We start from the raw sequence: 13,082 nt of genomic DNA on the forward strand, positions 1-13,082 counted from the left end.
AACCGGGGCCCTCTAGCGTCCCAAGCCAGCTCTTAACCAACACGCCACTCGGCCGGCCCCTAAACTTATCCAATGTTATGTATTATCAATTATATGTCAATACAGTTGGAAAAAATTAGATCTTATTAAAATAGTTGTAACAGAATTTATTCATAACCTCATTTGAAATAGCAAAGAGACTGTCTAGAAAATAGTTCTTGCTAATCTTTAAGATGCTCATCCTAATCAAGTGTCTGTCCTTTTTATCCACAAAACAAGTTAATAGAGATATATTTGGATATCAGTTCCATTTTTAGAAGATAATGGTCTTCAAGTTACAATGTTAAAATCTTATTAACATCCTGGAAACTGATGAGATAAAGATGTTAAAACTAAGGAATTATACAGACTGAAGTATTTTTTCATTTCATTTCCTCTGAATAAGCTTTGAAACAGCAGGGAAAAGAACAAAATTTCCCTTTTATCACATGAGACACAGTGATAAACAGTGTTTTACAACAGTGCTGCTCCCTCACAAATCCTGAGTAAGTGAAGATTTACTTCCATTGCATCTTCAAATTAAGTTATTTCTTGGGTTTGGTTATTTTAGAGAATAGTTTTTAATCATTTTACTTTTTCAAATAATGATGAAGTGTGCTATGTGTGATGCCATGTATCTACTCATTGGCCTTGAGCATTGTTCTTTTAAAAAGCAATTAAATAAATATAAAATATACTTAAGTAATTGCATTTCTCTGATTACTAGTGAGGCTGCCTATGTCCTCATTTGTTCTTTCTTAGAACACATATTAGAATTGGTTCTCTGATATTATTGGATGTGCACTGGTTCATCTAGTCCCTCAATGACCAGAGAGTGGATCAAAGATGTAATCAGGGAGTAGAACCATAACAGTGGCCTGTGTGGAGGTCTGCTCTAAGTCCTTGCCTTACTTAATACCAATACTACCCATGGCCCTCACTACTCTACCAGCCAGCTGGTCTACCTTCCATTCCAGACTGTATTTAGGGTAGAACTTGAGCAAATGGTTAATGGCTGATGATGGTCAGCACTTTGCTAGACTCAGCACTTGAGTCACTAATCGCTTCTGTTAAGATCATGAACCAGCAGCTAAATAAATCATTGTATTGGGCCGAAATGCCAAGGTCAACACAATGCTGATTATCAGATTGTGTTGAGTGGAAGCTGGTTGCCTGGCTTGTCATTTTTAGTTTGTATTGGGTGAGCTTTCTTAATGACAAGACAGAGATGGGACTTTTGGATTGCTGTTTCTTTCTGCTCGGCTAGAGTATTGGCTTCCTGAGAATCTCTCTCCATTACACAAGGCAACAATTCAGCTGTACCTTTCTACCACCTACCCTTCATGAAAACCCTTCCCTTTGTTAGCTCCCTGTCGTAGTCATGCATTCATATCTTTTATTCCAGTTACCGCACAGGGATTACTCAGTGTCTTGCATGGGCATGTAAACATTTTGAGAGTATTCATGTGTTTCCTCTTCTATTTTGTTCCTTGTTCCTTGAGTAACTCTTAGACTTGCACAGCACAACCTGGAACTAAGACTTCAGCACAGATCAGTAATGTCCAATTGATTCATTTTGGTAGCTTTCTATTTGTCTTAGTCTCTGTAATTGTGTTTTATCAGTTTATCTAATGTTTAAAGATTTTTTGCAGAAGGGTGTAAAAATTCCTAAATAACTAGATAAGTATCCTAGTAAAATATTATCATTTTCAATCACATTATTTTTTTGTGTGATGGACTAACTACTGTGATTTTAGGTAGTGAAAGAAGCATAAATATATTAGTTAAAAATACTTTGAATGTTGGCTCTCCCAACCTCTGTATTTTTGGAGCAGATTGCTTTTTCAGGCCGCCAGCAGACTATGAAAATTCCTTATACATCCTGTGCTTCCAGCACCGCTTCTGAAGTATTCCTTTCTTTGGCAATTCTAATGAAAACACATGAGAGAAAAAGTGACTTGTCTGTTCTTTCTTATCAGATAGTACATGCTTCTCATATAATGAACACTTTATAGCGCAAGAGACACCTATAGAGTAGATAGAACTGCTGATTCCCCTTTCCTGGTAATTTAGCACAAAATCAGATGCTTTAGAGTGGCTTTTCTTCCTTGCATCCCCAGTCGGTCTATCCTTTTTTGTGGTTAGCTGTACAGTTAAGCAAGTGATACTTCTGTAAGTTGGCTCTGAAGTCTGCCCTCACCACGCTACCCCAACCCTGCCACCAACTTTAGAAAGTTTAAACCTGAAGGCAGCTGTCGGATTTCTTTCTTTCCAACATGCCCCTTGCATTCTGTGCCAAAATTCTTTGGTCATTGGGCTCTTAAAACCCAGTGAGAACCTCAGTCACATTTGTAATAATTGTAAAAGTAATTATAATTGTTATTGTTTTAAATCAAGCAGTAGTGTGGAATATTCAAGTGACTTTCTTATTTAAGGTAAACTGTGAAGTATGAGGCAAAACAAGTTGAGCAAGAATGAGTTACAGGCTCTCTGGAAGGAAGACGTTTACAACCCTGGGGGGAGTGGTGTGAATTGTCAGTGTACCTATGAGGATGTGGTCCCAGAAAAGAGTCAGGAAGGGCTGCGAGTGTGTGGTCAGTCTTCCTGTGGGCACCCCCTCTGAATTTCATGCCATTTACTAGTAGTTTGGGTAGGGGATGTGTTTCTACTGTTGGTAGTTTCATGTCGTGGAGATTGGTGAATCTTAACAAGACATAAATGAAGGACACTGTGGAGCCATTCACAAACATCTCAAGTGTGGGAGAATTCATTAGAGAGCATCAGGGTTCTCCTGATTAGTGCTCGAAGAGTTCAATTTCTAATGAATCAACAGTGAAAGGATTTTTTGGTTTGATATTCTTTTTTCATGAAGTGCCCACTATGTGTCATTCATTTTTAAAATATTCACTATTGATTTTACCCAGAGTGAAAAAACAAAGGGCTGGTTTTCAAACTGTGCAGAGTGAAGCCTTCAGCTTCTGTGATGACTCTTGGCAGGCTGCTGAGGGAAAGGTCAACAGGACCGGGCCTGGGCCTCCCAGCACTGCTGCAACCAGCACTCATCTTCCTTATCTCTTTTATACAGTGGCATTTACTTAAGATTTTGTTTTCATAAAATTCCATTGCTTTAAAAATGCTTGAAAGCCATCACTTTGGGGAATTCGTGTTATTGTACACAGAAAAAGAAATCACTGTTTTTTGAAAATCATTTTGGATTGTTCCCATATCAAAGAGATGAAATATGTGACTTTTTTCCTCTATCCCACTGAGTCACAAGTACTGCCTAGATGGGGGAATGTTTGGAATGTCTTTCTTTCTTTCTTTTTTTTTTTTTTTCTTAAGAAAATAGATCTGTGCTTTGTAAAAAGATTTTATGTCATAAAACATTTTATATATAAAATGTTTTTAAATTTATATATATATATTTTTTAATCCACTTTATTGAAATATGATTGACAGACAAAAAGCTACACATATTTAATGTGTACTACTTGGTAAGTTTGGAGATAAGCATATACTTGTGGAACAACGTAACGCCTATGGTTAAACAGTGTATACTTAAAAGTTTGGCTAAGGGTAGATCTTGTATTAAATGTTCTTATGACATATATGCAAAAGAATGGTACATAAAGAGGGCAGGAGAAACTTTTGGGGATGATGGATATATTTATATTTTTATAATTTTGATTTTATAACCTATAGGCATGTAATTCATAAACTGAGGAGTAAAGACTTATGTATAGAGCAAGGGACAAGAGTATGTTTCAGATGGCCTTGATTAACACCATTTCTAGTTCTGTCTTCAAAAGAAGGCTATTTTTTTTTATTAAAGATTTTTATTGGGGAATTGGGGAAGGGTCACAGTTTTGGGGAATTGGGAAAGGGGACAGCCAAGTTTTTGTCCTTTAATCTTAGCTGTGGAGGGCGCAGCTAGCTCAGCTCCAAGTCTAGTTGCCATCTGGCCACCCGACGGCAGCTCACGGCCACTCAACGCAATGTGCCATGCTCAATCCCAGTTGTGGGTGAGCAGAGCCCACCATCCCATGCAGGAGTCAAACCAGCAACCCCGTTGCCAGGAGCACGCGCTCCCACCAGCTGAGCCATCCTGCCACCCATAGACAGCCCAGTGGAAGCTCAGCTCGGGCGCAGCCCACTGCCTCATGTGGGAATCGAACCGGCGACCCTGCAGCTCAGAGCTCGCAATCTTAACCAATTGAGCCACCCAGCCGGCCCAAAAGAAGGCTGTTTCTAAGATACACCTTCTAAGAGGTATCTAATGATGTCTTTGTTTTTCAAGTACATTAAAAATTTGGCCTGTTTAATGCCTCTTTCTAAAAATTAATATAGGTTGAAACTGAGAAATAATTGACTTTCTTCAATAATACCTAGATCTCTTGTTAGGTTGGAACAATAGGATTTATCTATTCTCAACAGCTTTCCTCAAATGGGCTCAGAAGCGTAATTGACATTTGTGGTGTGGGTTGGTTCTTGCCCGTGTAATTTCCCATCTTTCCTTCGCAGGAAGCATTTATGGGCTGCATTTCTTTTTGTTGTTTGACTTGGAATTTCTCTTTTTTTGGGGTGGGGGGAATGTTATTCAGAATATATTGTGTGAGGGCCGACCGAGTGGCGCGATGGTTAAGAGCTGGCTTGGGACGCCAGAGGGCCCTGGTTCGGATCCCACATATGAGGGCCAGTGACACTGCCCTCCACAGCTAAGATGCTGAACAACAGCTCAACCTGGAGCTGGGCTGCCGTGAGTCGCTGGCGATGGCAGAGGCTGCAGCCCCTGTGGCAGTGGGTTGCCATGGGCTACCGTGTGTAGCCAGCAGCCAGCGTGAGCGGCCAGCAGCCGCAGTGAATGGCTGTCCAGAAGCCGGCGACTGATCTGCCTAACCCGGGAAGAGCGCAGTGATGGTGCCAACTTGGGCCAGTGAAGCAATGTCCTCCACAACTAGACTGGAGAACAAAATGACAGCAACTTGTCTGTTCCCCTTCCCTCAATTCCCCAGCACTGTTCCCATCCCCCCTTCCCCAATAAAAAAATATTTTAAAAAAGAATATATTGTCTGAGCAGTGTTGGGAAAATAAAATGAGGAGACAGCAGTTTAGGGAGATTGATGAACCTCTGTGCGCTATGAACTGGGGAGTCTTGGAGAAACAAATGGGTGATAGTTATTTAAGCATAAACTGGGAAGAGTAGAAAGGTAAAGTCATTCATTTTAACCCCTAATTGACTCTAAAGAGAGATTTTTTTTATTTCAAATTTTGAATTTGATATGTGGGTTGATTTGAATTTAATTTGCTCTTGGATGATAACTCATTAATAGTTAATTGAATAAGAATACTGTGTCTTGAACCTTATTGGTTCAAGAAGTATCATATTGCAAGCCAATCGCTGTTTAGCTTCCTATTTAATTTATTCTTTTTTTTTTTTTTTTTGCTGAAATGAAGTGATTTTTAATATATATAAAAAGACTCTCTAAATAATATCCAGGATACAAGTTTGGTTTTAAAACGGATTTGAATTTAAAACAAGTTTTATTCACAATGATTTCAATAAATCAGGCATTCTGGAACACAGTGTGGAGGTGCAATAATAATTATGTGATGACTTCTTAATAGTCCAAAGGGATAAAGATAGTTTTCAATCACGGAAACTAAATCTTTCTATAGTATTAACCCTTAGGGGCTACTCTCCTTTATAGACTACAATATTATTGTCAGTTTCATAGACTTTTACTTTATAAAGAAATCCCACAGGAAGAAATTTCTGGAGGTTTTCCCAGATATATACAGCTACATTTTTTGTTGTGCTTACAATATCTGCAAAGTATGGCACATCTAGATCCACATTCTTATGGTCAAGGGGCTTCATAATTGCCTCCTTCATATATTCTTTGAGGTCAGTCAAATTCATAATCACTCCTGTAACAGTATCGATCTCTCCATGTACTGTCACCACAACTTTATAATTGTGCCCATGGCCATTGAGATTCTTGCATTTCCCAAACAGTTTCAAGTTTTCTTCATTACTCAGAGATTGGCTATGGAACCGGTGGGTCGTGCTGAAGGAGACGAGGCGGGACACTCACGCCTGCGTTGACACCCCGAGGCCGACTAATTTATTCTTAATCAAGTCGTCTTCTACCACTCAGGGAGTAGGTGAAAAGCCTTGAATGCTTCAGGTTACAAGAGTTAATAAATGTTGACTTTTTCTGGGATGACATTAAGAAAGTCAGAGCAGTTAGATGTCAGATTTTTTTTTTCTTTCCACCTGATATAATTTGTTTTTACTGCCATTGTTTTAGTATTTTTATGCCTATTGAGACTTAAGCCGCTGTGGGGCTATGTAGCAAATGCTGAACATGTAAATTTCTTTGCCCAAAATTTAGGAGGAAGAAAGTCTGATTCTTGTATGAGGAGAGTGTATTTACAATTATTTCTATTGCAGAATTTATTATAATTGGCCACAGTCTTTTAAAATAGTAAGAACTTTAGGGCCGGCTGAGGGACTCAGTTGGTTAAGAGCTCGAACTCTGAGCAATAGGGTCACTGGTTCGATTCCCACATGGGCTAGTGAGTTGCACCCGAGCTGAGCTGCTGCTGAGCTGCCAACAGGTGGCAGGATGGTGAGAGCACATGCACCTAACAACAAGGTTGCCAGTTCGACTCCCACATGGGATGGTGGGCTATGCCCACCCGCAACTAAGATTGAACACGGCACCTTGAGCTGAGCGGCCGCGAGCTGCCGATGGGCGGCTGGATGGCAACTAGACTTGGAGCTGAGCTAGCTGTGTCCTCCACAACTAAGACTGAAGGACAACAACTTGGATGTTCCCCTTTCCCAATTCCCCAATAAAATCTTAAAAAAAAAATAGAACTTTAGGATTTTGCTTTTATTTAATCAGAACATAAAATGTCTTGATATGCTATAAACTGTGAATATGCAGGAAGATTATTTTCACAATTATTTTACCCCTTTGAAAAATATTCTGAATAAAAACAATCTAGTGGAAGAACTTCAGTCATGTCTCTCTCTTTTTTCTTCTCTCTTTTCCCCCCTTTCTACTTTTCTCTCTCTCCTTGCTCCATCCCTCTACATAATATTCGTTTGTGGGCCACTCTGCTACAATGGACCAGGCACTGGGCGTGGCCTCGGAAGATGGAGGTTTAAGCTTTACTCTGTAATGTACAACTTCTGAGAACTCTGGAAGATTGCCTAACTTCTCAGGACCTCAATTTATCTATAAAATGAAGGAAATAATCATCATGGTTGCAAAATATTAAATGAAATAATGTATGTGAATGAACACAACATTAACACCCTATTGAAAATTTCTTTTATTTGGGTAAAATACACATAAGAATTACCATTTCAGCCATTTTAAGTGTATCATTCAGTGACATTAAGTACATTCACAATGTTGTGCAACCATCACACTATCCATTTCTAGAACTTTTTCATCATCCCAAACAGAAACTCCATGCTCACTAAATAATAATTCTCCATTTCCCCCTCCCCCAGCTGTACTTTCTGTTTCTATGAGTGTGACTGCTCTGGATACCTCATATAAACGGGATCATACAATATTTGCCCTTTTGTCTCCAGCTTATTTTGCTTAGCCCAATGTTCTCATGTTGTAGCATATGTCAGAATTTCAGTTTGTAAGGCTGAAAAAGATTCCATTTTACGTTTATATCATATTTTGTATACCCATTCATCTGTTGATGAACATTTTAATTGCTTTTGCCTTTTAGCTATTGGGAATAATTCTGCTATGAACATCGGTGTGCAAGTTATCTGTTTGAGTCTGTTTTCAGTTCTTTTGGGTGTACACCTAGAAGTGAAATTGCTGGATCATATGGTGATTCTTCGTTTAACTTTTTTAGTGATCCTATTTTTAAGTATTTTTTTGGATCTATTGAATTGATTACTGTGGTGTGACTCCTAAATGGAATGTTTGTTCGTAGTGGTCATTTAATTCCCATAGTTTCCATGATATGAGGACAGGGAGGTCACTGAATTTCAGGACTCCAGGAACATCTTGCCAAGATTGCAAGTCCTTTACCCCATGGTCCTCAGAAACACATTCACTGTATGCTTAGAGATCATTGAGGATGAGCATTCGCTCTGTTGGTGCCCAGATGCGTTGGTCAACAATAGCTGTATCAATGATATAACATTTTCTGTGCTTTGGACCTTTCAATAGGGATTGAGGAGAGTGAAGAAGGCCGAAGACAGGCTGATGGACTCAGTGGATAGGCTGCATTGTCTCACCATGACTGCTGAAAATCCAACCCCTGGAGACCTGCCCCTTGCTCCCCTCGTCACTTGCAAACTCTGCCTGTGTGAACAGTCTTTGGACAAGATGACCACACTCCAGGAATGCCGGTGCATCTTTTGCACAGCTGTAAGTTTTCCTTAATGCTTTCATCATGAGAAAATAGAAAAGGAAGAATTGTAAAAGTACAGGGTACATTTCTGTGGCTTACTGAGAAGCCAGGGTTTGCTACAATGTGATCCTGCATTGGAGAGCAATTCCACATTTGGATCTGTTTCCAAATAGTATCTTGAATGGTAAATCTTGTATTTACTGGTTTTTAGGAAAAGTATAATGTGTGTATGAGATTTCATTATTGGTTGAATAGGCAGAGTTTTTCTGTTCTTCAAGTTCTAGCTAAGGAACAAAATAGAGACTTTTTAACATGCCTTAGTTAACAACTATTATCTGTAAGAAGCTCATTGGGAATTTGGATGATGGAGAAATCAGGTAGTAATTTACTGAATTTTCTTTCACATACTTGCTCATCTCCAACAAGGCACATGTTATACAACTGTTTTACTTTGTTGTATCCCTTCCCCTTTTGTATATTTTCACAATATGCTGAAGGCTGCTTATTCTTTGTAACAGAGAAACTCTAGGTCTTCAGGCATGGGTTTGTCTCTTTCATTCTGATACTTGGTATCAATACCTGTGACTTTTATCACAGGGTTCCTTGAAAGTTGGTTGGTTAAGGTAAAATGACAGGAAACAGACTGATGAGTTCAGAGTGACAACTAGAAGTGTGAGCCCAGGTGGCCTTATTCAGATTTTCATTTATTGAGACATTTTTTTGAGCTTCTGTGTGCCAGGCACTCTGCTAAATGTTGGGAATATAAAGATGAATAAGATACTTCCTGCAGGGAAGATGGACACTTTCAAGGAACTTACACGAGTCTGGAGAAATCAGGGACGGCTAAACATAATATACCACAGGAGCATCTCACGCAGCTGGGGTTGGGGGTGTGGGGCGTGCTGGTGGCAGTGATCTTCCAGCTGAGGTTTCAAACAAGAGGCTGCAAACTGATGCGCATGGACCATATCTGGCCCCAACACATTTTTGTTTGGATCCCCAGTTGGGAAATTTAAAATAACAAATGTTATAAAATGTTCACGAAGCAATGAAAAAGGGGTAAGATACTACAGGCCTGTATTTATAGGCCTAGAAATAGATGATCCTTCCTCTGTTTATGGTACCTGCCTCTCTCCGGTAGGTATCCGAATCAACTATACTTTAAAACTTAGGATGGATTAAGAGTCAAACAGGAAGAGTGCTGGGTATCTCAGCATGGTAGAGGGGAGGGCCTGATTCTTTTTTTTAAAGATTTTTATTGGGGAATTGGGGGGATGGGAACAGCGCTGGAGAATTGGGGGAAGGGGAACAGACAAGTTGCTATCCTTTTGTTCTTCAGTCTAATTGTGGAGGACGTTGCTTCACTGACCCAAGATGGTACCATCATTGTGCTCCTCCCGGGCGAGGCACATCAGTCGCCGGCTTCTGGACGGCCGCTCACAGCGGCTGCTGGCCGCTCACATTGGCTGCTGGCTACATACGGTAGCCCATGGCAACCCACTGCCACAGGGACTGCAGCCTACACCGTCGCCGGTGACTCACGGGCAGCCCAGCTCCAGGCTGAGCTGTTGTTCAGCATCTTAGCTGTAGAGGGCAGTGTCACTGGCCCTCATATGTGGGATCGGAACCGGGGCCCTCTGGTGTCCCAAGCCAGCTCTTAACCATCACGCCACTCGGCCGGCCAGGATTCTTAATTACAATATTTACCATTTATCTTTGCTTTGGTAGGCAGGCTGTTAATATTTATTATGTAGTCAGTACAGTAATCAGCAGACAAGTGTGGGTTTAATGCCCTAACTTGTGAAGGAAATTGAATAGTTTAGTTACAGTGATCAGTGGCTAAATCAAGGGAAATACAGAAAAAGGAATCATTTAGGAAGTAGAATCATTTATAAAGATGCATGTTTACTAAGGTTGACTATGCATTCTTTTTCTGAAGACAAGTTAGGTGGAATAAATCTTATTTCATATTTCGTTGTTAATTTAATCAACGTGGCACATTTTCAAGCTAGCTTATACCAGTTTTCCTAAAAAATTTTTTTGATTGAGGATTAGGGTAGGGAGAATCTCAGCATGCTTTCTAGGTAAAAAGGAAAGGGACTGAAATCCTTTTCTTATATTTTGAACTTTAGGATCCAAAGATGGCAATAGAATTTTTTTTTTTAAGATTTTATTGGGGAATTGGGGGAGGGGAACAGTGTTGGGGAATTGGGGAGGTGAACAGTGTTGCGGAATTGGGGAAGGGGACCAGCCAAGTTGTTGTTCTTCAATCTTAGTTGTGGAGGGCACCAGTTGTCATCTGATTTCCGGTTGGCAGCTCGTAGTCTCTAAGCTCAAGGTGCTGTGTTCAATCTTAGTTGCGGGTGGGCATAGCCACTATCCCATGCAGGAGTGGAACCAGCAGCCTTGTTGTTAAGAGCGCACGCTCTATCTACTGAGCCATCCGATCGGCAGCTCAGCTCAAGGTGCTGAGTTCAGTCTTAGTTGCGGGTGGATGTAGACCACCATCGAATAGGCAATCTTGTTGTTACACCAGCTGAGACTTCCTGCTACCTGTTGGCAGCTCAGCGACAGCTCACCTCGGAGCGCAGCATCACTGGCCCATGGTGGGAATCGAACTGGCGGCCCTATTGCTCAGAGCTTGCGCTCTTAAGCCAACTCTTAACCAACTTGGTTGGCCCAAGATGGCGATAGTATTGTTTGTCCATCCCTTTGACAAAAATCTAGCGATCAGCATCTGTGTCCCATGAACTATTCTAGGCACCAGGGTTTATCAGTTAAAGAAACAAAACCCAGCAGAGATCTTTGCTCTTATCAAAGCAAGTTTCACAATAAACAATAAACATAATCAATAGGTAAGTTACAGTATTGCGTGATAAGGGCTTAGAAAAAAAGTCGAGCAGGAGGTTAGGAGTGCAGGGCGAGGGCATGTTACAGATCAAGTAGGGTGCTCAGGAGAAGGCCTCCCTAGGTGATGTTTGTGCGGGTTCTTTCTCATCTTGTCAGTGAGTGTTGCTTTATAGGAAGTGAGGAAATGGCCTTGTCGTTGAGGGCAGCTCCGTTTCCTTTGATATTGCTTTGTTTCTGAATGCTGTGCTTCAAAAATGATTGTTTCTCTTTTTCTCGTGATTGTGGGACTCTTGCTAACCCTTGAAACAGATGAGTCAGAAGCAACATTTGGTGAAAGGCAGGATGGAAATTTTTGTTCAAGGGTTACTGATGTTTAAAAAGCAGGATATGGAATTCCATTTTTGCTATGAGATTTAATAGTGCAGAATTCAAGTTTGTGGGTCAAAGTTGGGTAATGAGTACACAAGCAAAGGTTGTGTTTCATAGCCACAGGGGAGCTGACACTGACATTGTTTCAATAGATCTTAGTTCCCAATTAAGAATAGCACAACCGCTTCTCATTTCTTCTTCTGCCATTTAGGGGTAGGAGTTAGTAGTACAATTAGATTATTCTGTCATCTAGGGTCATACTTCCTTATTGTTAAGGAGTGCTCAAAAGCAGAAAGTCAGTGGCTTGGTATTTTTGGTATCCCTCCAACTGTGGAACTTTTTGTACCTATAAACATTAATCTTCCCTGGCTTCCTCATACCCCATCCCCTATGATCTGCCAGAATAGTAAGCTGTATGTGTTTGATTACATTAGTGTCTACAAATTTGCAACTGATAGAAAACTCACCTGAAATATTACTCTAACTTTTTATTGTTAGACCTTTTATTTCTTCTTTTTAAAAAAACTACTTAAAAATGTGTCTAATCCCCCCAGATATTAATTTACACTCAAACTGAAGATATCAAATGTGTGTTTTGCGTTTTCAAGGCTGAAAAGAAATTTGTAACTTTATTATGCCATGTACTACTAATTTCCAACTTTACATATGATTGGATGTCATCTCCCAGTTTATTGGCTGGGAAAGACTTCTTGTCTATACCATATATTTAAATGGGTTTGCTAAGATAGTCCCTCTCTCCCCCTCATTAGGGGAATACCCAAATGTAATGGTCTTTCTGCTAGATATGGTGCTATATTGGTATATTTTCATAGATTTAATCAAGCTTTTAATATATTCTATCCTTGTCCCATTTTCCCTAAGACGTATCCCTGACCATTTGTTATAAGGTTGAATTCTTTTTGTTTTCAAGATCGTTGTGCTCTGGGGTTGCAGAATGGACAGATGTGGAGTGTCTTACTTGCCCATCGGATGTTAGCCAGCTCATTCCTAATTTTTAGGGAGATCTGGCTTTTATTTATTTATTTATTTTTAAGATTTTATTAGGGAATTGGGGGAGGGGAACAGCGTTGGGGAATTGGGGAAGGGGAACAGACAAGTTGCTGTTCTTTTGTTCTTCAGTCTAGTTGTGGAGGATGTCGCTTCACTGGCCCACGTTGGTATTATCATTGCGCTCTTCCTGGGTGAGGTTGTTGTTTGCTGGCCATTGGACGGCTGCTCACGGCAGCTCCCAGCAGCTGACGAAAGCTCACATCAGCTGCTGGTCAGCTCCCCACTGCAGCCTACGCCGTCACCGGCAACCCATGGCAGCCTAGCTCCAGATCGAGCTGTCTCTCATTATGTCAGCTGCAGAGGGCGCAGTGTCACTGGCCTCATGTGGGATCCGAACCTGCTGCTCAGAGCTGGCGTCTCAAGCCAACTCTCAACCA

The 13,082-nt window shown here is 40.6% G+C and overlaps 1 protein-coding gene and 1 pseudogene across 3 annotated transcripts in view; one reads left to right on the top strand and one right to left on the bottom strand.

The window, feature by feature from the left end:
- Positions 1 to 13,082, top strand: part of RNF144B (ring finger protein 144B) — a 177,147-nt gene that overhangs the window by 102,831 nt on the left and 61,234 nt on the right. For 2 of the 3 annotated variants that reach the window (XM_019630394.1, XM_019630393.1), the window contains exon 2: positions 8,232 to 8,432. The exons of the other annotated variant lie outside the window; for it this stretch is intronic. In XM_019630394.1, the coding sequence (XP_019485939.1) occupies positions 8,268 to 8,432 (165 nt within the window). In that variant the 5' untranslated portion in view covers positions 8,232 to 8,267. The remainder of the gene's footprint in view (positions 1 to 8,231; positions 8,433 to 13,082) is intronic. 3 annotated transcript variants of the gene reach the window in all.
- Positions 5,711 to 7,404, bottom strand: LOC109375163 (6-pyruvoyl tetrahydrobiopterin synthase pseudogene; annotated as a pseudogene).

The sequence above is a fragment of the Hipposideros armiger genome, unplaced genomic scaffold, assembly GCF_001890085.2.
Source record: "Hipposideros armiger isolate ML-2016 unplaced genomic scaffold, ASM189008v1 scaffold_907, whole genome shotgun sequence".
Classification (NCBI taxonomy): domain Eukaryota; kingdom Metazoa; phylum Chordata; class Mammalia; order Chiroptera; family Hipposideridae; genus Hipposideros; species Hipposideros armiger.